This window comes from Euprymna scolopes, chromosome 6 (assembly GCF_053919585.1).
Source record: "Euprymna scolopes isolate OS-2025 chromosome 6, ASM5391958v1, whole genome shotgun sequence".
NCBI lineage: Eukaryota > Metazoa > Mollusca > Cephalopoda > Sepiida > Sepiolidae > Euprymna > Euprymna scolopes.
The window spans coordinates 107514738-107540712 of NC_136487.1; the positions used below are offsets into that span (position 1 = coordinate 107514738).

General features: G+C 29.5%; 1 protein-coding gene across 4 annotated transcripts in view; it reads right to left on the minus strand.

Moving 5' to 3' along the window:
- LOC145277843 (actin nucleation-promoting factor WASL-like) overlaps positions 1-25975 on the minus strand; it is a 158401-nt gene that overhangs the window by 52378 nt on the left and 80048 nt on the right. For all 4 annotated transcript variants that reach the window (XR_013868221.1, XR_013868220.1, XM_080129788.1 and 1 more), the window contains exons 4-5: positions 23290-23389; positions 1022-1135 (exon numbers count right to left, since the gene is read on the minus strand). Coding sequence is in view for 2 of the 4 variants with exons in the window: in XM_080129788.1 (XP_079985914.1) it covers positions 1022-1135; positions 23290-23389 (214 nt within the window). In the remaining 2 variants the exon portion in view is untranslated. The remainder of the gene's footprint in view (positions 1-1021; positions 1136-23289; positions 23390-25975) is intronic.

The window sequence follows — 25975 nt, forward strand, 5'->3', positions numbered from 1 at the left end:
ATTGTATATTGATAGAAATAAGTAATATTGCATAATAATAGGGATGATTGATATTAAGTAATATCAGTTATTCAAATGTAATCTTTTTTAATTTTTGAACACAAGTACAATTATTATGTGCTTTATATAATTTACAGTCAAACAAATTTGTATCATTTTAATCACTGTTCTCATCTTGATTGTTATAATCACAACATTTAAACTGCTGTAACCACTGGCCACTGTAGGTTCATCTTGTTGATCCTAAAAATACAATTAACATTTATCAACCATTACCTCCCAAAATGAGAAAAATCTACCCACCATGGATTCCATAAATGTTTCTGTTCGAAAATTATGTAGAAATTCACAAGTTTTGACAAAAATTTCCGTGCTCAACAAGATTTTTGTGTTTAACAACCAAAGAAGTTGGGAGGTCACATCAGCCAAAAAGTTTTTGAGAATTGAGATGAGAACAGTAGTCGAAACAATCCAAATTATCAATACCATCTCAAAAATTTTAAAACATGTATTGTCTGCTGATATAAAAGAAATTTCTTCCTTTCATAACAATGATTTACGATTTGCAAGCATTTATAGCATGGATGATCCAAAGTAGAAGATACAATCACATAAACACAACAAACATTTGTTTGACGATACAACAACAATGAAAGAATAAGTCATGTGACATGTGAAAGAATAGTAAATGGGCAAGCCAAGAATTAACTGCATATACAACAATGTATACCCAGCTATGTACATGACCCTTTACAAGAGGATATGGTTACTATGCTACACTGACTTCTAACCTTTCTTCTTTAGTGCAGTTGAGGAAGTGTTGCTTGGGAGGTGTGATTTTAGAGTGCTTATCAAGTGAATCGAAACTTAAACCCCAAATAAAAGTTTTGTAGATGAATAAGAGTTTGCCATGAACAGAAACAGAGAAAGCAAAGAAGGGAAATAAAAAAAGTGGGGAGTGTGATAGATAGTATGTAAATCAAAGTGAACACAAAACATGTGCTGTTGACATGCCACTTACTAAAATTGCATTCTGGTGAGGGAGGTGCAGCAGAGGTTTTGTTAAGGCTAATGTCACCTCGAGTCATGTGGTGGGTGTGTTGTGTACGGTTAGCATTCTGTTGTCTCCGTCGCTCTGAAAGAAAACAGTAAGGTTAGAGTGCTTGCAAGATCAAAGATGCTGTGACAATGTCAAGAATTGAAGCCCTCCCTCCCAAAACAACCCTGATAAATTCCCTCCTCAAAAAAAAACAAACAAAAACAAAAGATAAAATCTTTTATTTTGCTTATCTTTTGTCAAAACCTATATTTATGATAAATTCTAATATAATGTTATATGTGATATCAATCTAATATCAAATGATATCAATTTCATATATTAAATACAATATCAATCTAATATTAAATGTGATATCAATTTGATAATATTAATGCAATATCAATCTAATATTAAATGTGATATCAATTTAATATAATATTAAAGGCAATATCAATCTAATTTAATATATCAAAGGATATCAATCTCTTATATCAAATGCGATATCAATCTAACATTAAATGTGATATACGTTTAATATAATATTAAACACAATATGAATCCAATATAATATTGAAGCTATCTGACAAACCAACAAAATGACAACTTTGGACAACAAGTGGGAATGTTAAAATAATGCAGAAATATGATTAACAGACTGAGGCCCATAGTAATGAAGAATCGAGTATGTTAACTAGATGAAATATGCAGTTTGCATAACTAAACAAAACAATGTTAGAAAGCCAGATTTGAAAACAAATAGTAAATATTTGACAAATCAAGAATTCACCAGAAGAATAAACAAACCATAACAGTTCAGAAACAATGACAAACGTTGATCTGATCTTAGAAAGAGTCAAAGATAATGCAATGGTTTTGGGAGAGATCAGTTCACAAAAACAAATTATTATGTAGTTAATAAGAATTGTATTAGTCACAGAAAAAGAGTCCAAAGTCAATGGACAGGACACTTCAATTATGTAATCCACAATTACAAAATTGTTCACTTCGTGATAGTATCAGCTCTTTTATGTCTGGGGAGCTAAGGGGTGTTTATAACTTGTAGATTTAATATGAGTAAGGAGAACTTGAGATTGCAACTCTGTTCACTACAGTGTCAATGAATGAAAATAAAGCTGAATTTCAATTGTAAAGAAGGTATGACTTTGTTGTTATTTAAAGAAGGTCTTGTTATTCGATCTGTTTATTAAACTCGTTTACACATCACACGCATACATGCTGTGATATGCACTTGTTACATGGACATTTACTATCGCAATGATGACATACTTTATGCATACATTTAAAGCATGAATTGATATACACACCTGTAAGTAACAACATGTCTTAAATTTATGCAACATTTTCTTTTATAAAGCATATTCTACCAAGAAGACAATATTTTTACTGAAAGTAAGAGTTGCATACTTTTGAATGTATTTGAATTCAAAACTATTCAGCAGAAAATTTTTTGAATTAAAAAACTGACATGAGATGTATGTGGGGGAAAGAACACGGGACACATTAACTCCACTCTCCCCAAGTTAGTAATATGTTAAAACAAAACTAAAAGTGAAGGGGAGTAAAATCGATTCAGGTGAGCAAGCAAATCGAATGTAGTGCAAGAATTAGTCATCATCTCAATAACAAAAAATGTCAGCTTTCTCTGGAATTTCAGATTATGAGATATACCTACCTGCTTCATCTCACCCACACCCTGCCTCACAATTTTAAATATAAATAGCTTATTATATCTTATGTCATTCTTCATCATAATATGTTTAAATGCATGGAATGGATATATTAAATAATACAAGTAAATAATGATATAGAAGACAATGCAAAATTTGGATAGCAGAAAAAAAAATATCTTTGTAGATTTTATTTTTAAAAAATTAAACAATTTGATTTTTTTCAAGCAAAATTGAATAATAAAAAAATTAATATACTGAGTAATATATTAAGTATGTGGCAGATTATGACAAAAAGTTAATTTTCACACATTCTTTGAATAAAACATTTTTCACAAGTAAAGAGAAAACAAAACGTCTGAAACTGAAAGTTAGGATTTACAAGCAGCATCTAGAATGTTCCTAATATGGAATCCATAAATAATATTAAAATTCATCTACATTAAATGAAGAAATCCAACAAGTAAAGGAAGAATGTGATTTGGAAGATGATTTTGATGATTTAAAGATAAAAATATTTTTATTTTATTGTATCGATGCCAAATGATTGATAAATGAAGGATTAGAGATTATTTCAAAGCAACCAAATGTTGTTTAAAGATATTTAAAGCATTAATAAGATCTCATATAGAATATTGTACTTAGGCATGGCCTCTGGTCTCAAGATATAAAAATTGGAATGTAATATTAAGAAAACTTAAGATTAACTACTTTACTGAAGAAAAGAATTATATTTAATTGAAGCTTTCACAACATTTATACATTCAAGGTGTAAATGTTTTGTGAAATATTATTTTAAATGTTAAAAACAGTTAACAATGGAGATGCTCAAAAACGTGGGCAACATCAAATAAATGGAAACAGGAGAAGAACATGACAGCTATTTGAAACTAATTTATATAACAGAAACCTAATAAAAAGGAATAAATAAGGCAGTATCACTATTAAGATATTTGAGTCTCTTCATAAACTGGACAAATGATGTTCAATATCTAGATCAAAGGACTAGGAAACTAATGACCATGCATTGTACCCCAAAGGACTGACCATGTAAAAAGGAAAGATGAAAGAGGACTGGTAAGTATTGAAAAGTGTGTAGATGATATGATAAAAGGATTGGAAAAATACAGCAAAACTGATTACCCCACTGCCTGCACCCTCATAAAAACAACAACAATCTGAACAATGTGGAGAGCAGCAAAACAGGAAACAAAAAGATGAGAAAGCAAAACAGGAAAAGAAACAGTTACATGGACAATTTATAAAATTGACAAAAAAAAAAATAGTGCATGAAAACATATTGACATCGTTATCGCACTACATGAAAGCTAAGACAGACAATTGTGAGGAAAACAATAAATGTAGACTCTATAGACTAATGATAATATTATGAGTTTAGAGAATTGTTTGATATACAATTATCGCCTGAACTTCACAAAAGACAATTTTTGAGGAATTAAAAAATATATAACAGAAAATGTGTCTTAAATGTTATCAAATACTGTAGATATAAAGTTTTTTCTTAAAAGAGTATCCATTTATTTGAATTAGTTTGTAATTTTTTTTCATTTAACCTAAATTAGTTATTTCTTTATATTCAAAACTAAAGTAAAAGTGTATTTTTAGAGGAAAGAAAAATATTAAAAAAATAAAGAAAAGAAAAAAAATGAAAATATTATTCTTTTTGTGTTTTTAATTTCTTGTTTTTTGAACCTGTTTATTTTATTCAATGCTCCACAGAACAGAAAAAGCTTTATAGATAAACAGTTTGGGCAAAGAAAAGATTCTTTGAGAAGTTAAACATTGAAGTAATCCTAAACGTCTAATTTTTAAATAAGATGCTTTGTATTTTGAGACCTTAAAATTGGACAGATAAAATTAGAAATTTGGCAAGACAAAATTCTGTTTTTCAATCTTAACACAAAATATTTATTTATAACAATCAGTTGTCTATCTGTGTGAACTGAAACATGTCTAGAATACGTGCTCAAGTTGTCATGTCTTACAAAGAAACAGTGTCTATTAAAACTTGGAGGAAGTTCTCAGATTAAATGCGAGCATAAAGCAATAAGATAAGATTCACATGTAGATAAACGATACAAATACATAATTTGAATTACATCGACTTGAAAATAAGAAATACTTTGGAGCAGAAATGTTCTTATCATTCATTATTATTATTATATACAAAAGGTACTTTGTGTGTGTGTGCGTGAGAGAGAGAGAGAAAGAAAGAGAGAGTTTGTTCCCTATGGGCACTGAAATAGTTGGGCCAATTTATATAAATTTATCACAAATGCACTTTATGTGCCTGAGGGAGTTCTTAGATAGATTTTATACTAGCATGCCTACGATAAGTATTGAAAATTGAAAAATTTCGATTAAAGAAGGAACCGTCCCAATTTTACTATGGTTAGGGTTCAATGGATCCAAATTAGTGTCAGCTTGTCCATAGGTGTTATGCAATGACAGCTTAACATCACAAGTGCACAAGAAGTTTTATTACTGCACAAGCAGAAGAAGCCGGCATATAAAATCAGCAGTAAATTTTGTGATGACAGAGGTGCGTTCGAAATAAATGTTTCTGTTTAGAGCATAATTGATTTTTCTATTTTAAGCTTTAATTGAAACCATTATCTATACCCCTATGAATTTTTTTTTTTTGTGTATTGATATTCATATTAAAAACATTTTTCTATTTAAAAAGAAAATGCAACTATGGGTTGTGGAATTGCATTCATCTGCAAAAGATCTAATTTGCAATATTCTTTTAAGCATTCATTTTAATTCCTTATTAGTTTTTTTCAGTTTCCTTATGGGATGATCATCTTTAGTTAACTATTACATGTAATTATATTTATACAGATATTCTACATGATTTATACTTGCGTAATATTTACGTAAAAAGCTTATAGTAAACACAAACCTCTTTCTATATATATTTATGTATGTGTATATATTTTTGTTTAAAATGTTTTGCCTACAAACTCCTCTGTCAGTTTTTGGTCTACAGACATGAAACTTAATATAATGGGTATTCGAACCCATGTGAAACTTTATATTTGGATTTTAGCTGAGGAAAATTGATGCAAAAGTGTGAAAATTAAAGAAATAGAACGTTAAACAATGGCATTACGAATATGCATGTGTAACACAATAGCTATTACTTTATATTATATTAGTTTATATTATATTAGTTTATATATTGCAGCAAACATGTCTTCATAGCTTACGCATTAACGTCAAAAGAAAAAGTAAACGTTTGGTTTCGATTCTCGGTGGTGGCGCAGAAGTCCTTTTTTTTAAAAACTTTTTAAGTCATTACTATATATTGGGTCCAATATAATCTATATAAATAAAAATGTAAAATGATGTTTGTTACGAACCAATAATCAAAAAACTACTGAACGAATTGCCTCAACATTTCGCAATAGTGTTTTTATCTAATCCAAGCATGTTTTAAGATGAAAAAATATTACAATATTAAAAAACTTTCTTTTTAAAATCATTTCTTCTTGCTAAAAGTCAATCATTTTGAATGCGACAAAAATTTGTTTTTTTCTGCATTTTTTTCTAAGCAATTGTTTTACTTTTTCACTTTACACTAACATGGTTTATTTTCATATGTTTACTACCAAATAATAATAAAAAAATTCCTATGTCTCGAAAAATGCTGAAAAATATTGATTGTGACTTTAATCGCGTATTCGTTGCTTTTGTGGTCAATATTTTTAAACGTTAAACCAACAAATATATTTGTTATACTTCCTACACAATCACATTACAACATAAAAAGCAAATTATTTTTTTTTAAATTTATTTTAAATGTTGCATACAACCATCTATACAATATCTCATCATACATCATACGATATCGATACTCTATGGCTGACTGGGATAACTTCCATACATTCATATCTGATCTACCTCTGCATTCCATGTTTAAAAAGGAAGTGTCCTCTATAGTATCAGACCTCACCGAATGGTTAATTGTAGGCATAGACTAATTCATACCATCCAAAAAATTCAAACAAAAACCTAACAGCCAGCCATGGTTCTCCCCAGAATGTGCTGATGCCATCGCGCACAGAAATCACTTTTTCCTCATACACTGACGGTATTCCAATTATAGTGTTGAAAAAGCTCCAACCAGAACTTGCCCTCATACTTACAAAACTGTTTAAGCGTTGCCTTAAGGAGAAGTGCTTTCCAACACCCTAGAAAACCTCATCAGTATGCCCTGTATTTAAGAATTCAGGTGATAAGTCATCTCACTCTCAGTACAGACCAATAAGTCTCCTGTGTGTCATGAGTAAGTTGTTGGAATCCATATTAAATAAAGTAGTAGTAAACCACCTCAGCAGAAATAACCTTCTTAGTGACATGCAATATAGTTTCCATTCTGCCAGATTTACAGCAGATGTGCTAACAGTTATATCTTATAGGATTAGTGAATCTCTTGATAGGCTTCCTTTCTAGGGCAATTGCTCTTGATATATCAAAGGCCTTCGATAAGGTATGGCATAAATGCCTACTTCACAAGATATCCAAGTACGGTATAACTGAAAATGTTTTCTCAATTATTAAATCATTTCTCTCTGATAGAGTAGTGGTTGATGGGCAGAAATCAGAGGCCCACAGTATTAATGGTGGAGTCCCTCAGGGGCCATTCTGGGCCCAACTCTCTTCCTGGCATCTATGGTGATGACACGGCCATCTATGGCAACACATCAAAGGCCGTAAATGGCAAAGTTCTCTCTGATTTTCTCTCCTCTGATCTTGAGCGCGTGGTACAGTGGGAAAAGACGTGGCTGGTTACTTTTAATCCATCTAAAACCAAGTTCCTATCTTTACATCATCAACGCTCTGATCCCCATCTGGCATCAATTGAAATGGATGGCTCTCGTCTAGGGGAGGCTCTATGTTTTGATATTTGTTTCTTGGATTGACCTTTACTCCTGACTTGAAATGGAACACGTACATAAAGTCTGTTGCGAAGGTTGCTGGAAAAATAGTAGGATCCTTCTACCACTCCAGAAGATATCTCATTGCTGATGCATCTATAAAGTTCATCCAAGGATGGAGTACTACTGCCACATCTGGGCAGAAGCTGCTAAAAACAGCCTATCCTGCCTTGACAGAGTACAAGATAGACTTTGTGGCTTAGTAGGGGATGCCCTTTCCTCTTCCCTGCAACCTCTTTCCCACTGAAGAGACGTTGCGAGCCTGTCTTTGTTTTATCGTTATTTCTATGGCAAGTGCTTGTCTAAGCTCCAATCTCTGGTCCCCCCCTCGCCAATCTTTCATGAAAAACACCCGTCTAGCTGAAACCTCTGTCAATAATTTTTCCCATTCTTTATCTGTGCTTAAATCAAAACGTAGATTCCATGATTCTTTTTACTTAGAAGTGCATGCCTGTGGAACTTTCTTCTGTTTGCCTGTTTCCCACCTGCCTACAACTTGGACGTCTTCAAGTCCAACATAAACAAGTTCCCGATAAACTTCCCCCTTAAGTAAGACACTTTATCAAATCTCCATTACTAACGATTACTACGATATTATCCCATTGATTACTGTACACGCAATAACCCTTATCCCCGAGTGGCTTCCGGGCCTTGATAAATGGTGGCTACCATGTAAAAAAAACAAAAAAAAAAACAAAACATGTTAGAAGCATAAATGAATAGTAATTATTGAAATTGAACATGCTGGTGTACTGTTTTTTTTACTAATCACGTATTCGCTGCTTTAGTGGCAGTATATATTTTTTAAACGTCAAATTAACAAATATATTGATACTTTCTACACAAGTACATTGCGACATAAAAAATTATATTTTAAGAATTGCAATGATATTTTTTATTAAATCAAAACATTAACAAAAGAAATTTTTTTCATCTAACAAAGCTGATAACATTAATAATACAAAATGTAATTTGTGGCAACTATTTTTTTAAATTAAAAAGTAAATGTTATGGTAAGGTTTTTTTAAAAATTAGTTTTTAACCTTTAAAAATACAAAGAATGAAACTTTTTAATAAAACAAGGATAAATCTTTTAAAGCTGCGGCGGCATTTTACTGCAACAAACTTTATAATATCAATAACACCAACATCTAGTTTTAACATTACAAAAAATGAAAATGCAACGATAGTCGTAGGGAAATTGCAAACAAAGTTGATAACATTAATAATACAAAATGTAGTTTTTATGCAACTATTAAAAAAATCGTTTCTGTTTTCATATCAGAAATCAATGAGATTAAATGCGACGATAGAAAATAATTTTTTTCTAACAAAACTTTTTAATAAAAAAAAAGATAGAAATATGAAAAAAAAAAGGCTGCAGCTTTCTTTTTTTTTCTTACTGAACAAAGTTTATAATATTAATAATACCAACATCTAGTTTTTAACATAAATAATAAATTGCATTTTTTTAAAATAAAAATTACAATTCCTTTACAATTATCATCCCATTTTCATTTTTTGTAACGTTTTAACATTTTTTGTAACGTTAAACACTAGATGTTGGTGTTATTACTATTATAAGCTTTGTTACAGTAAAAAAAAAAAAAAAGTCACCACAGGGTTAAAAGTTTCATCCTTGTTTTATTAAAGAGTTTTATTCTTTGTATTTTTCAAAGTTAAAGACTAATGTTTTAAAAACCTTACAATAACATTTACTTTTTAATTAAAAAAAAAATTTGTCGTAAAAAATGTAGAAAAAGTTACCGCAGCTTCTTTTTTGAATGTTTTCATCTAATGAAAATATTGTTGGTTATGATATGAAAACAGAAACGATTCTCTTAATAGTCGCGTAAAAACTACATTTTGTATTATTAATGTTATCAACTTTGTTTCATTAAAAGAAAATTTTTTTTAATGTTTTGATCTAATAAAAAATATTGCTGCATCAAGTGTCCTAAATTATGCGATGAAATAATGAACTCTTAATAAACGAGAATTTACTAAGAGAGTTATTGACAATGACAAATTGTAAAACAGCACCTTTCTCTCTCCCTCTCTGTTTCCAACTCTCCCTTCCTCTCTCTTTCTGTTTATCTCCCTCTCTCTTTCTCTATTTTTTTATCTTCTTATCCCTCTCTAATCCCTCATTTATTTTAGTCACCTAAATTACTTACAGTGAATAAGGCATTGTCAAAACATGGCTAAATCCTACTTTAGTCACTTAAATTACTTACATTGAGAATAGAAAGTTATTTGAAAATTACTGCTAATTAGAACAGCATCAGGAGGAACTGGTAAAACCTTTCTAATTAAATTAATTTTGACAGCCATTTGATCACAAAATGACATAGCTTCATGCTGAAGAGTTGTGACCTTACGGCAAGAAAAAAGAACTGTTCTGCTTTGAAATATACTATTAAACATTCAATTTTTCAAACCTCCCATGTTAAATATCTCCAAAACATCCAGCATGGTAAAAATATTTCAGAAATGCAAACTTATTGTTTGGGATGATGCACACTAGCACACAAAAAAATCACTTGAGGCTCTTGATTGATTCTTGCAAGATTTGCATGGCAATGTAAAATGATTTGGGAATGCAGTAATATTGCTTGCAGGAGATTTTAGACAAACATTACCTGTAATTCCTGAATCAACACCAGCAGATGAAATAAATGCTTGCCTCAAATACTCTACCTTTTTAGCGCCATGTGAAGACATAACTCAAAATATGCGTGTCCAGTTGCAGAACAATCGATCTGCAGAAAATTTTTGCAGCAATTGTTGGAAATTGGGTACGGAAAAGTGCCGGCACCATCAAAATGCAAATTCAAACAATTCAACGGTTCAGGGCACAGCTAAACGCATCGGATGACTCTTTGGAGGTGGTGGAGCTGAAGGCCAAAGTTTGGACATTTGCTTGTCGTTTGGTTATACATCAAGAACATCAGTAACCCGACCTCCAACAACACCAAAGCCAGCCTGATCATCGCCATCTGCCAAGTATTCGCCGACCTCCTGCCGGCGCTTGTGGAAAACGCATGCTCCCAGTTCCGGACTCATATCAAGATGGTGATCAAGGCTGAAGGTGGCTACATTGAATAAATGTCAGCTCTACTACATAATTTAGTTAGCTGAATTTCAATAAAAGTTTTAAAATAAAATTAAAAGTTAGTGTTGTTTTCGGGTTAGGGCGACACTTTTATCGTTCTATCCTGTAGAACTAAGCACAATCTATCATTTACAGGCCAGAAAATTATTAAAGCTTAACATATTCTACAATGCAACTTGCAAAAGCTAGTGAGGAGCATCCACTAGCCCAAAGTAAATTTTCTTAATAAATTGGGGACAAACATGACACAACAGCTCAGATCGTTTTCTTAAAACAATTTTTATTCTCTTGAATTACTGAAATTAACAGAACAAAAGTAGTTTTACTTTTTTAAATTAATAAATTAAAAAGTAATTCACTTAATTTATTCAATTATAAAAATAATTTTTAAAAGAAACAATTTCAAAACAATTTTTTTAATTAGGCATCACAAAATTATAGCTGTCATTCAAAGAAATTGTATCACTTTGGTTTGAAAGAATGTGTTTTCTAATGACTATAAAATAATTTTAACTTGTGAAAAAAATAAAATTTTTTACATTTTCTATCATCCTCTCTTGACCTACAGGGTGGTGCATAAGTTACTGCATGGCACAGAAATAACTTTGCCATTTTAAAATAAAATATCATTTTTATAAATTAGTGTACTTTATTTTTATTTTATTGCATAGTTTAAAGAATGGAATTTTATTTTGAATTTTGTATCAAAAGTAATGTCATGTAATGTTATGTACATCCAAATTTAAAAAAGTAAAGTCACTTATGCACCACCCTGGACATCCCAAACAAAATTTGACAAAAGTTGCAAGTGAATATAGGGGGTGAATATGGACTGATATTAGAAATTTGCTTGTTGTGAATTTACAAAATTGAAACCATAAAAGAGAACAAGTTTACAAGAGTATGCGTTTATAAAAGTACAGATATGTTACGAGAAATTGCTTCTGATTTAGCCATAGTGATTCACTTTCTTACCATCAATATTTAATGATGCAATTAACATTTAAAATTGCACAGATGGAGAGTTCAGCAATATCTGCACGTTCATACATACATACACACATGTAATTATAGAAAATAAAACACGGCACTTTGCTATATTCTCCTTAGTTTTGTATTCTCTCAATTAGAATGACTTCTGACAGGCAAAATTAGTCTAATTAAATATAAGCTTTTTATAATACTTTAAGAAAAATATCCCCTAAATTTTAAACAGTTTTCTACCTTTAGTTTTGAAATTAAAATCCGAAAGCATGGCTATTGGCTATACTTATCGAAGATTAAACATGGTACCTTAAACACTAAAGCATCTTCGTGTGACTAAAAATACTTCACTCTTCTCTCCTGTAACACCCCAATTATATTTTGAAAAAATAATTTTTTTATGAATCATATGATCAACAATTTTCATTCATATTCACCAGCTTTCATCCTCTTTATTAAAAAAAGAAATAATTTTCTTTAGAACTGTTTGTTTTTTCCGAGGAAAATATTAACCGTCTCTGATAAGTTGTTTGGTGTTCAGATGCCATTCAACGAAACACATGTAAGACCAAATAAAATATTATGAAAGAAAAAAAAAAAAAAAAAAATATATATATATATATATATATTGGCTTTGGAATTGAAACTACTATAAAAGTGAAATTGTCTGTGTGTATACATTTCCTTACCAAATTACTTTATTAATTTTTAGTCTACAGACTCAAGATTTGACATAAGAGGTATTGAGATTTGGGAAAATCTTTTTAATCAGTTTTCGGCCAAAAATGTAGCTTTCTAGGAGTCAAAGTTCAATGATTTGACCTTTGAAAATTCTACCAAACTCCCCCGCCAATTTTAGGTCTAAACACTTGAAATTTTAGATGTAGGTTACTTGGACATGGATCAAACTTTTTACCTTAATTTGAGCTCAAAGCAATAAATGTTAATGGGTCAAAAATGGGGTCAAAGTAAAAAAAAAAAAAAAAAAAAAAAAAATGACCTCTTAGCCAATTTTTGGTCTAAACATTTGAAATTTTACATAAAGTGTATTTAGACATAGGGCAATCTTTTTAATCAATCTTTGACTATGAATTTTTCTATTTTTACCAATTGAATTGTAAGAATGTTTTTACTTGAGAATCTGTTAACAACAGTGAAGCCAATTTCTGCAAAGTTGATTCAAAGTCATTGGATTATGCATTGTCATAATGGTTGCTATATTTACAAAGATGTTATGGCATTTACACAAAATCTGCTAAAAGTCACAAAATTAAAAACAGGAAAGAAAATTAAGAAAAAAGTGAAATAAAACATGAAAATAATCAAGACAAAAAAAACAAAAAGAAACTAAAAAATAAACAACAACAATGAAACAACAACAAAAAAGCACACTTGTCTACATGCTACTTTCTAAAAATTATCTAAACTTTAAAAAGCAAAGAGGACTTTTATGGGTTGAAACAGAAACTTGAATAAAATTATTTTGATCAAGAACACTATAGGATTTTGATTGGTAGAAGATAAAATGGGTTTTTACTATAAATGAAAAAGAAAAGGCAAGTTTTTATAAAGTGTAAATTGGCATGCAATGGCTGAAGGGAAATACAAGTTAAAAATCACACAAAAAATGGGACAAATAAAACAGCACACATTAACTCACGTATAATAAGGTCTATTAAAAATAAACAAAAAAGAATACTTAAAAACAACAGCAAAAAAACAACATGAATGTGTGAAGAAAAGAATATTTTACAAAAGTCGTGTTTATTGTGAATATGAAATTCATTTCATTCTGACTGTTGAGAGACAAAGACGAGAGCAGTTCAAATTCAAAATTTCCCACGATCAAACAGATTTAAGATGTAATGAGAAACAGTCTAATTTTCCATGCAACAACATTCATTATAATTATGCATTTATATGTAAACATCTGTACAAATATTCTAGAATCCACATATTTTTGAAAAAGGATTAGAAAAGAAAGTATCAGAGGTAAAAAAAAAAACTGCCAAAAAAGACAGTAAATACCTCAAGCACTATTCATATTAGATTTTCTATTGCTACTTAACAACAAAAAAGTAACAATTAATTAATAAAGTAACTTAAATAAAATTTATTTTTTTAAATTTGCATTAATCGGTGTTCATTAGTATTAGTATCCAGTATTAGTTGTAATTTTATACAGGTAGTGGAATTGTTAATGTGACAGTAGAAATATTTGAAAATTATGCTGGGTTTTTAGCTTATAAATTAAATCAGCTATTTGATTTATACTAATGCATAGAAAAAAATAATTATCAGTTTAAGAAAGATAACTTAGAATTATGTCACTTGAATGTCTCTTATTTGACACACAGCTGAGTAAAATTAAAATTATTATGAACATAAGATTTTAACATAAGGTTTATTATATTTTATTAATAGTCAATTAAATAATAGAACATGCAATCAATATTTTCTCAGAGTATCAGATTTTTATAATGAAAATATACAGATATTCTTGTATTTTTATTTTATTTAAAGATAATTTCTACAATGATCGGTTGGTTTACAATAGTTGTGTATAGCATATAATAATTTTGCTGGCTAATTTTAGTTTGATATTTTCCTTTAAATTTACAAATCAAATATGATTAAAGTAAAGTTTTTTATAATCAATATTTTAAGAATAAAATTACTTATAGTTTATTGATTGAATTATCACATCCTTTCATTAGAAATTAAATATGAACATTTTTTTTAGAAATATAGTTTTAGCATATAATAAAAAAATATAGTTTTAGCATATAATAAAAAAATATAGTTTTAGCATATAGTAAAAAAATATGGTGGCAACAATCTTCTCCTCGTGGTATCTGTATTTAAAGTGTTTTTTTCCTGGAACGATCTATAAATGAATTATAATAAGTTCTTATTATTTTTATTCTTATGACTTAAAAAAAATCTATTTCCTTTTTCAAAAAAAAAGAAAAACACAAGAAAAATACATCTTTATTATGGATTTATATGGGTCTCTGATGAGTTGCTTGGTCATTCTATATCATTCAATGAAACGTGTAAGATGTTTCATACAACCAATAAAATAACATGATTGTCATATAAGCATATGAAAGAACAAATCAACCAGTAACTACATGTTGAGGAAGAGTTGTTTACCTTAGATTACGCATGAGAAATAATACCATCATTTTCTTTTTTTTGAAAAACAACATCCAAATGTGTGTTGTTTGGATGTATGACACCATCTTGTTTTATGTGCAAGTTGTTGTTAACTGTTCAAAATTATTCTATTAAAATATGCCCTTATTCTGATGAACATGTGTGAACAGCCAATAAAATTGTCCAGAAGTTGTGAAGAGAGCAGTCCATATTTAAACCTTTGCAGAGGAAAGAACTAATGCTGAATGTATTGGAATAAGAACGAAACACGGACAGTGCTGATGGAAAACTGACTTAGAAAAGTTCCCGGTTTCTTCAGGGATAGTGGGAGGAGAAAACAGTTAGTGAGTAAATATCGTCCTACCAACCATTAAATATTACTTATTTTGGAATGTGACTTTATATTGGTTAGTAGTCTGACCACATTGATCAGGCATCTGTATTTACAAAGCTATGTTTTTCCCCCTAATCACTTTGGTTTTATAATATATAGAAATAATAATTAAATAAATGTTACAATAACATTAACAATAATTAAATAATTCTTATGATAATAATGTATTTATAATTATTAAACTATTATTATAATTAAATAATTGTTATAATTATAATGTATTTATAATAATTAAAATATTGTAATAATAATTTTTAATAATAATTAAATGATTGCTATAACCATAATATACTTAAAATACTAATTAAATTATAGCAATAATAATAATAATGTATTAGTAATAAATAACTGATTGTTATAATAATGTATTTATAATAATTAAATTATTGTTATAATGTTATTATAACAACTATAAAATAATTGTTATAATAATCTCTGCATATAATAAAATGGAAACAGTTATTCTTGTCTAGAAAAAACATTACAACATTGTAAACACAGATGCCACATATAAATCCTACATGCTCACACTAGCTACCCATATCTGGTGCATGTTTTCCACATATTAGCATTCACTTCTTCACACTTAAATAAATTCCTTTCCATTTCTGGGCCAATCACCCTCCCAAACAACATTTACAGATGGTAGGATCATACTTACCCTCTAATTATTTCCTCCTCACACATTCCCATTATAGACCGGAGCAGCTTATTCATATCTTTCCAGCGAGGACCAGTATTATTTACTTTTCATCAATTGTGCTTTCCTATTCTCTCACCACCTCATTATCACCACAAACAATGATTAGTCCCTTTCATTTCATTTCCTGCCATTTCATTAGTTATTTTCTTGGATTTCGATAATCCACTATTCTGTCACACTTTCAATATTGCCGAACAAAAGCACAATTGAATCCAGTATGACACCCTTCAGTTTTACTACAGAACATACTATTGGTTAAATAACAAACATTTAAGTAGTGTGCCTACATAATTATGTGCTGCTTGGTTTTATTGCGTTTGGCTCACGTCACGCTATATGGGGTGACGTGAGCCAAGCATGCTTTAATCAGGCATGATTTACTATCAGCACTTTTTTTTTTTACTTCTTGCACTGTTCCACAACCTGTTATGTGAAAGCATGCTTTTCTACGAGTACCAATTTCTTTCTTTCCATTTTTTCATGTATTTTTATGTTTAGTTTTTCGAATTATTCATTTCCAGAGCACACTCGTACAAAAAAATCTGAAATGTTTCTTGTGCATGTTTTACAATTATTCTTTGATTTATGGTTCAGATTTTCCTGCATTTTTATGGTTCGGTAAATGATATAAAAAATTACACAGAACTTTACATTCAGTTTTTCATCGCTTGAACATTTTTTTTTTTCTAGTTAATATTTTTATTTATGTGGGTGGGGATATTAAATTATAACACTTTCATGATACGGTATCTTCTGTTTATTTTATTGTTAGATGAAAGTACAGAATGGGTTTCTTCGATAATGTTACATGAAACATTTGAGTACATTTATTTATTTTTTTTTATGACTTCTTAGATTATTTAATTTTTTTTTACATTTTCTGTGCACACTAACAAAAACAGTCTCCCAAACAATCTGAAACTGCTTATTATGAATATTTTATAATTATTCTTTCATTCATAGTTCAAACTCTTCTGTGTTTTTAGCTTCAATAATTTATATAAATACAAAATTCATTGGAAATAAAATTATATTCAGTCTTTCATCATTTGAACTTTTTCCTTTTTATTTGGTGATGGGGGGGATATTAAATTACAGCACTTTCTGCGATATGGTATCTTTTGCTTATTTAGTTGTTAAGTGAAAGTGCAGAATAGGTTTCTAAATTTTATTTTTTAAACCTTCCCTGTATATGTACCAAAAGTTTTTCTTGGTGGTGGTGGTGGTGGGGGGGGGACATTCATTATTGGACCATTTGTGATGTTTCGTTTTTCAGTTTCAACAATACATTAGAATTTGTAATAAACTAATTCAAATCTGTTAGGTTGCTCAGTTTTCCTGATAATTTAAGATGTGTAAATAATTTAATACTAATTACCAATAAAATTAAATACATTTAGTTTTTCAGCATTTGAAAGTTTCTTGAGAGCCGGCTGGGCGGACAGTTTCTTAGAGATCTTTCCAGGATATCATAACATTTTTGTCTATAACTACTCTGCAATTATGTTTAATTAATCATTAGAGAAAGTACAGAATAAGGTACTTTTTTTGCATAAGTATCAACAATTTTTTTGTTTTGTTTGGGGAGGAGGTATAGTTTCATCAAGAGGTTTCCTCAAAACAAAATCTAACAGTGATCCAATGACTGGTAAAGTAATTTAAGAATAGCTTTCTTTCAGAAATACATGTTTGCGATAACTGTTGTTTAATTTTTGAAAATTACATACTCTAATAAATACCTAAGAAACTTACTTAGCAATACAAAAAGAATATTTAATGTATTTTTCTTTTTATTTAAAATTCTTTAACATCTCTTCAGGCAACACCGTGAAATAGGTCCTGCTAGTAACTAAATAATAATAATAATAATAATAATAATAATAATAATGTATAAATGTGCTGTAAGTTTCAGGGTTAAAAATTCATCAAAAGTGTATTATTAAAATCCTTAAGGTCTTTATGAGTTTGAAAATAATTCAAATAAATTTATTTAATACATTTGACAAAATCTGAAACCATTTGTATAATTGTTGGACTTGGATACTTCATTAAAAAAAAATTTTTTTTATGGAAATCAACCCAGACAAGTCACCTGAGAAATAACTAAAATAAAAAAAGTACTTCAAGGTAAAAAACTTGCTGACATGAGTGTTGGATAGAATAGATTCTGACCCAGAAAACAGCAATTCTTCTCTCTTTGTCAGAAACATCACTCATGGAATATGAGGACTAAAGAACAAAATAAGGGAAGCAAGAGATTCAGAAAATAAAGAAAGGTTAAAATGAAAACAATATTTAGCATTTAAATTAGGAAATGCTAACACAATGAGATTGGGCTAAAAAAATAATTTAAGATTAAATCTGAAAAAATTCAAAGTATGAAATGCATAAGACATTTTTGCACATCAACTGTGAATAATTTCAAAAATTTGGCATAAGTGTTTGCAGAAAGCTAATTGGAATGTTAATACAAGTGATGAAGATGCTGAGGTGAAGATCATGCATCGTTTGAAATTTATGTTCATTTAGATACACTTCTCAAATATCTTCAATGAAATTCACATTGGCCGAATACGTTAAATGTTCTAAAGGAATCAAGTTATTTGCCCTGAAAGAATTCTTTACAGACATTATGAATTGCAGCAGCATCCTTCTGAAGAGTCTTCAGTCAATAAGATGTCTCTTTCTTCAACATGCCATTGTAAGCAGCAATGGTTTGATAAATTTATATAACTTGAGCTCCATTGCACCTTGAAAGAAGCCCCCACCCCATAATGATTAAATGTTTCCAGTGGGATCTCCTTAATATACTAGTAAAGTTGAAAGTCACTTGGATCATCCAGGTTAACTTATTTTTTCATCAGAGAACAAAATCTTCTTCCATTTTTCTATTTTGATACTCTTTTCTGCTTTTAACCAAACTTTTGGGAAGCAGGAGAGATTTGAAATATATTAATGTTTTTAAAGATGTCTTATTGGCATCAAACTATTTCGCTAATCAGCTGGAGTTTTGCTGGACAATTTGGAAAATTTTGCTGCTGAATTTAAAATTCATTTCAAATTTTTAAATTTCAGAAAGAATGATCAACAAAACATAAATTTTTTAATCTTTAATCAATGAAATATGTTTGGATAGATACATTCACAAGCGTTTATGTATAGCTCACTTTTCATAAGTATACTTTTATATGACCACACACACACACACATTGTCTGAAGCCAGAACATGAGAACAACAATGATAATTAATTATATAAGCTAACCCTTATAAAACAAATTAAAGCCAGTCATTGAAATACTACATATATAACCAGCTCAATAGAAGATAAACTAGATTAAATAGGGGATAAATAATGATTATTCAAATTCTAAATTTCTTCATTATTATTGAATAGAAATTATTATATTACAAATAAACAATGTTGATGGCTGATGTGGTATTAGTAAGTAATAACAAAAACAAATATGAAGAATAAATTTGATGAAAACTCTTCTGTATAAATCAACAAATATAATTCTTATATAATTGTAACTGAAAAAGAATCACTTTATAATGAGAATGTGCTTATTTGTAGTCACTGTGCAAGATGTCTATTTGAATGTGATCTCAAACGTCGGCTGTCTAGAATCCAAAGGGACATAACTGCTTTTTGGAATCCAGTTTATCTCAAGCGAACAAATAACAAGGAATTACTTCCCTTCTAAATAAACAATACTTTATTATTTTCTAGACAAAATCTATTCCATTTAACAAGGATGCACCAATTTTTTGTATTTGATGTTATTTTCGTTGACTGTAGAAGATAACAAATCATGTAACAACGAATAATGCTTTACTACATCTGAATATCATTAAGTAAAAGTAAAATTAGCATAAGTGTATGCTGTATTTTCGTGGACATCGGCAATATTAGATACCTAATGTGCTTCAACAAGTCATATCTTTTTTTTATTTATTGGCCAATTTTTAAAAGAATTACATTGATGAAAAGAGAATAAAATAAGCATTCCAATGTTAATTTTTTTTTTTTTTTTATGCGTTCAATGTTTTTATGCTCAAAGTTAAAAATGAAAAAACGGTAAAAAATGACAACAAAAACGAAACAGTTTTTTTTATTGTTTACATTTTATACGTTACGTTTGGATACACATGCATGGGGTTGAATTTGATTGGATATGGCTGAAATTTTACAGGCTATATAAACAAAGAAGTCTATCCCTACTGGTGTTTGATTTTTATTTTTACGACGATAGGAAACAAAGTTACGACCGAGCAAAGTTGACGAAGAATATTTCAAAATTGATAAGATAAAATCTGCATATATCATCCATTTTCATATAAATAATAGTTTCAGAATTATTTTCATGTATAATATGTAAATATTTGATAATTATTAATTGCGTGGAATTTTCTTTAAAATGTTATCTTTTATAGAAATCAAATCCGCTTACAGAAAAACGGTTATTAAGGACGTCATGTGCTGAGCTAACTAAAGTATTCTCTTAAAAATAGAAAACGGTCTTACTAGCCTAGTCATTTTTTATTTTGAGTTCGTCAATTTAAAAAAAAATATTTTGAAGTTTTTCGAATTTGATTTCCAAACAATACTATTTTGTTGTTTTTAACGCTTTTAGTACACATGCACTAAAAGCGTTAAACAACAAAATGTACTAAGTACATGCGTTTAACTTCTTATTTGTACTTAAGGTAAAATTTGTACTTAAGGTAGTGGTCAAAAAAAACAAAAAACAACAAATATATAACAAATAAAAAGGTACCTGTGCACTTATACTACCATGCTGAAATAACTCTATTATTTAGAAACCCATTCTTAACATGGGGAAGGAAGAGTGTTTTTTGTTAACTATTCTGTACTTTCACCTAACAATTAAATAAAAAAAGATATCGTGAAACTTGAATTTATTTTTAACTCATTGTCAAGACCATTTTTTCGAATCTGTAAAACAAACCCATTTTTTTTTAACTGAGGATATCTAAATAATAATAATAATTATGCGTTCCGATAAAGAATTTTATTGTGATGCATTTTGTAAATTTTTACCTTGTTTCCATCTGAACATTTTTCTTTAAAATGACTACCTTGTTAAGGCTTTTGGGTATGCTGAAAACGAATATCACATTTAAATTTTCTGCAAATAAGTAGTTTTCCGGATATTTAGCAGTGTCATTTCTTACGTTATTGCTGGTGCCCATCTTAGTATGCGCGTTTGTGCATAGTTTCTTGGGGTTGCATTTGAGTGCTTGCGCCTACCAAGATGGCCACCAGCGATAACATAAGAAATAACATTGCTTAATACACGGAAAATTACTTATTTGCAGAAAATTTAAAAGCGATATTCGTTTTCAGCATGCCCTAAAACCTATAGAAGTAATCATTTTAAATATTAAAGTGGAAACAAGGTAAAAAATTACTGTTTTATTTCTTTGTTTACATAATTTAATTTTCAGTAAAACAACAATAGAAATGACGAAAATTACCATCAACTGGTGAATATATAGTTGTTGCTTACCAGGATTCCTGGTATCCTGGTACTTTGAAAGCTACATCAAGGATTCATGTAGAGTACGATTTACGGTTGCACCGCAGAGAGGATTTACAAAATTGAAAACTGGACCCAAAATGCATAAGTTCTGGTCGACTATGGGAATTTCCATCTTTTACAGAAATCCAAAATCTATATGAAAAATTTTCTTTGATTTATTTCTGAGATTAATTCATATCTACTCAATTTTTTTTTTTTTCTTTGAAGGGAGTAGTAAATACTGGCCATGAATGCTCTTTAGGCATTCAATGGCTACACACAAGATTAAACTCTCCTTTGGTGAGGAGGCAGGAAAATGCCTATTCTCAATAAAGCTATATTCAAATACTACTATAATACTTAGTTTTGTTCATAAATAGACACCCACTGTATGATACCATGCGCCAGTTTAAAAAAAAATTGAAATTTGTACATCTGAATTTATAATTCATGGTTTATGGTAAAGAGATAAATCAAATTTGACTGCATAATCAGAAAGAGCACAATTTTACATAAGAGTGCCAAGATTCATGAGAATAGCTTGAAAAATAAATAAATGGTGGCGAAATTACCAAATTTCTTGAAATTTTTCTTTTTCTAAAGAAAAATGTCCATGGAAAAGCCTAAATTTTGACACTTAAAATTCTCATAACTTTTGAACTACAGATGGTATTTGCATAATTCAAACGGTTTTAAGCATCTTTTATATAGCTCTTTTCATGCAAGTTGATAACATAATTATCTAAAAAGAAAAAAATCAACTTGTAATGCTAGTAAAATATCAATCAATATTAACTATGGTTTTGATAAAATTGATTCAAAATACATTTTTTAAGAACATGGCCTGATGGCAGTTATGTTGAAACAGAAATGTTCAAAAACATCTGCAAAGAGATGGACCGTACTTTATATATTAGATATACACATAGCTAATAATAATATTATATATTAGATATACACATAGCTAATAATAATATTATATATTAGATATACACATAGCTAATAATAATATTATATATTAGATATACACATAGCTAATAATAATATTATATATTAGATATACACATAGCTAATAATAATATTATATATTAGATATACACATAGCTAATAATAATATTATATATTAGATATACACATAGCTAATAATAATATTATATATTAGATATACACATAGCTAATAATAATATTATATATTAGATATACACATAGCTAATAATAATATTATATATTAGATATACACATAGCTAATAATAATATTATATATTAGATATACACATAGCTAATAATAATATTATATATTAGATATACACATAGCTAATAATAATATTATATATTAGATATACACATAGCTAATAATAATATTATATATTAGATATACACATAGCTAATAATAATATTATATATTAGATATACACATAGCTAATAATAATATTATATATTAGATATACACATAGCTAATAATAATATTATATATTAGATATACACATAGCTAATAATAATAAAAATTTTCTTCATCATTTAAAAACGCAAACTTCTGTTTTAACAAGATTTGTCTGTGCAGATAATTGATATTAACAAAAATCTTATTTGCAAATAGAAAACAAAATCAAAACAACTCTAAAACAAGGATAAAAAAAAAAAACTTGATGAATATTCAAAATCCATTGATAGAAAAATATTGTGTTGGTTAAAAACTTACCTTCTTTCTTTCGCTGTCTTTCTGCTATTTTATTAAGAATCACTTGTTCAAATCGCTTTGATTCATCTTCATCGGCAAAATTTATGCCAGCTTGGCAATGCTACAAAACATTGAAAAATTAATTTTATATCATATTTTCACTATTTAAAGGCCAATATTATTCAATCAATAACATTAGCCATAGTTTGAAAGGCTCAGTTAAAAGGGTTTCAGAAACAAAATTCATACGAGCAAAAGATATGTACAGAATTAAATGAGGTCTACAACAAAAATTAATGAAAATCAGATTTTAACACAATCTGTTATACATTTGTCTGTGAAATCAAAGTAGAATGAATAGTGATAATGCTTGTGACTCAAATGGTCATGGGTGCATATATATATATATATATATATATATATATATATATATATATACATACATACATACATACATACACACACAGTGGAACCTCTAGGTACAAAATTAATTGGTTCTGGCTTAGTTTTCGTATCTTGAAATTTCCGTATTCTGAAAGGCATTTTAAACATAAATTGCCTAATCTACTCCAAGCTCTATGAAAATAAGGGTAAAACCAAAATGAAAATAAAAGCTAAACAGTACCTAACCTAACTGTTAACATTTGAAATGAAGTAAATATTAGAACATAATGCAATAATAAATTTTAAAATTCTTTAATACGAAAATATGGAACTTTACTTTCTAGTGAGGCAATGTCCGAACATTACGAAAGACTTAAAATTAACTTTTTTATTTTTCAGTTTCTAATTTTCACTTTCTTCCTGTTTTTTTTTCAGATCACTTTGACCGTCACCTTGACTTACTGATAGTCTCTTTGAGAAGAAATGATCCAAGGAAGCTTATTTCTGCCTACTTTTTAACATGTTCCTGAAATGACTCAGCAAATGTCATTAAACTGTGCAAGAGAACGACCTGTAACCTCCTGTCAAGCATGATCAATGAACCTAAGACATATAACAATATCGAAATGGTCCAAAACAGAAGGTGAGGTTGGTGCTATCAGTGATTTTAAAACATTGCTTGAAGAGATGTTTTGTATACAGGTTCTTGAAATTAGAAACCACTTGCTGGTCCATAGGTGGCAGGTGAAAGGAAAAAAAAAACATGCTAAAAGGACATTCTGTGAAAATATCTTTGAGACAAGGAGAGTGAGCAGAGACGTTGTCAAACAACAGTAGACGTTTCAGAGGGTAATGGTTTTCTTTAAAGTTTTTTTTTCACAATTCGTTTGAATGTGAGGTTTATCCACTCGACAAAAATCTACCTCATTACCCTTTCGCATTAACCTTCCACATCACCGGAAGCTTCTCCTTTAGCATTTTGTGGGACTTAAAGACTTTAGGGTTCTCTGAATGATACAGCAATAGAAGCTTCACCTTACAACTGGCATTGGCATAGAGAACAAGAGTAATCCTATCTTTCATAGGCTTATGTCCAGGTAGCTTCTTCTCTTCTTCCGTGATATAAGTCCGATGAGGCAATTTTTTCCAATAAAGCCCTGTTTCATCACAGTTAAAAATGCTGTGAAATATAGTTTTCCTGCAGAGTCAACTCATCAAATTTCTTAACGAAGCCATTGTTGTGTCCGAGCTGGCAGCCTACCCATGTCGCACCACCAAATGAATGTCAGCCCGTCTCTTGAATTTCTCAAATCATCCCCATGAAGCTGTGAACTCTAGGGGGTGTCTGCTGAGAATCTTGCAATATCCTTTTACTTGGGTCATCCTCTGCCTGGGTACGCATGAGGTCATCGAAAATAGTGATGGCTTTCTGACAGATGATAGTCTTGGTGATGGTATCTCTGGCAATTTCCTTTTCCTTATGAGAAATAGTTTCTCCATCACATCATGGATGTGGTTCCTCTTATTTGAAAGGACAGTCATACCTTTAGAATGTGTTGCTGCTTTGATGGTTTACTACTGCTTCAGAATAGTACCAATTGTAGACGAATTTTTGCCATATTCAACTGTATGCCACCTTCATATTTCTTAATTATCTCCAGATTCGTTTCTATGACAAACATCTTCTTTCTTTTAACATCAACATCATTCTTCAGACCCATGCCTACAGCATGGGTTCAATAAAGCAATATCAAACACAATGAAAATGAACAACAAATGCCAAAATGAAAGCTAACTGGGGAAAACAAGTGACTGATGCATGATGACAAATATTTGAAAAACAAAAATAAAGATAAAATAAAAAATCATTTAAATCACTCGCTATTTATACTTTACTTTGATTTCTAATTATAAAATTCTATTTAATAGAAAAATGACTGAGAGATATAATAATTTTTTTGTTATTTTAATCAATACTTATGTTACAACCTTTAGATTTGATTTATCAAATCTATGGGCATGCAGGTATGCAGAGAAAAATCTTTTTCAAAATGAAATTGATTGTTTACTTTCTTACAGCTAATTTGTCATTTCCGGTGGGGGGGTGGGGGTCTGCTTGGAGAGATGGATCAGGCGAGGATGAAGATGCACCTTGCTGTTGAACAGGTAATGATCAGTATCGCAGTCGGCACTGTGGTAACAGCAAATGAGAAGCACCTGGTTCAGTATGGATTTCCAGGTGATGATAAAATCCAGCAGGGGCTAATGCTTGAATCTGGGATGTATCCAGGACATTCTGTGGTGTAACTTGGTGGCAAAGAAG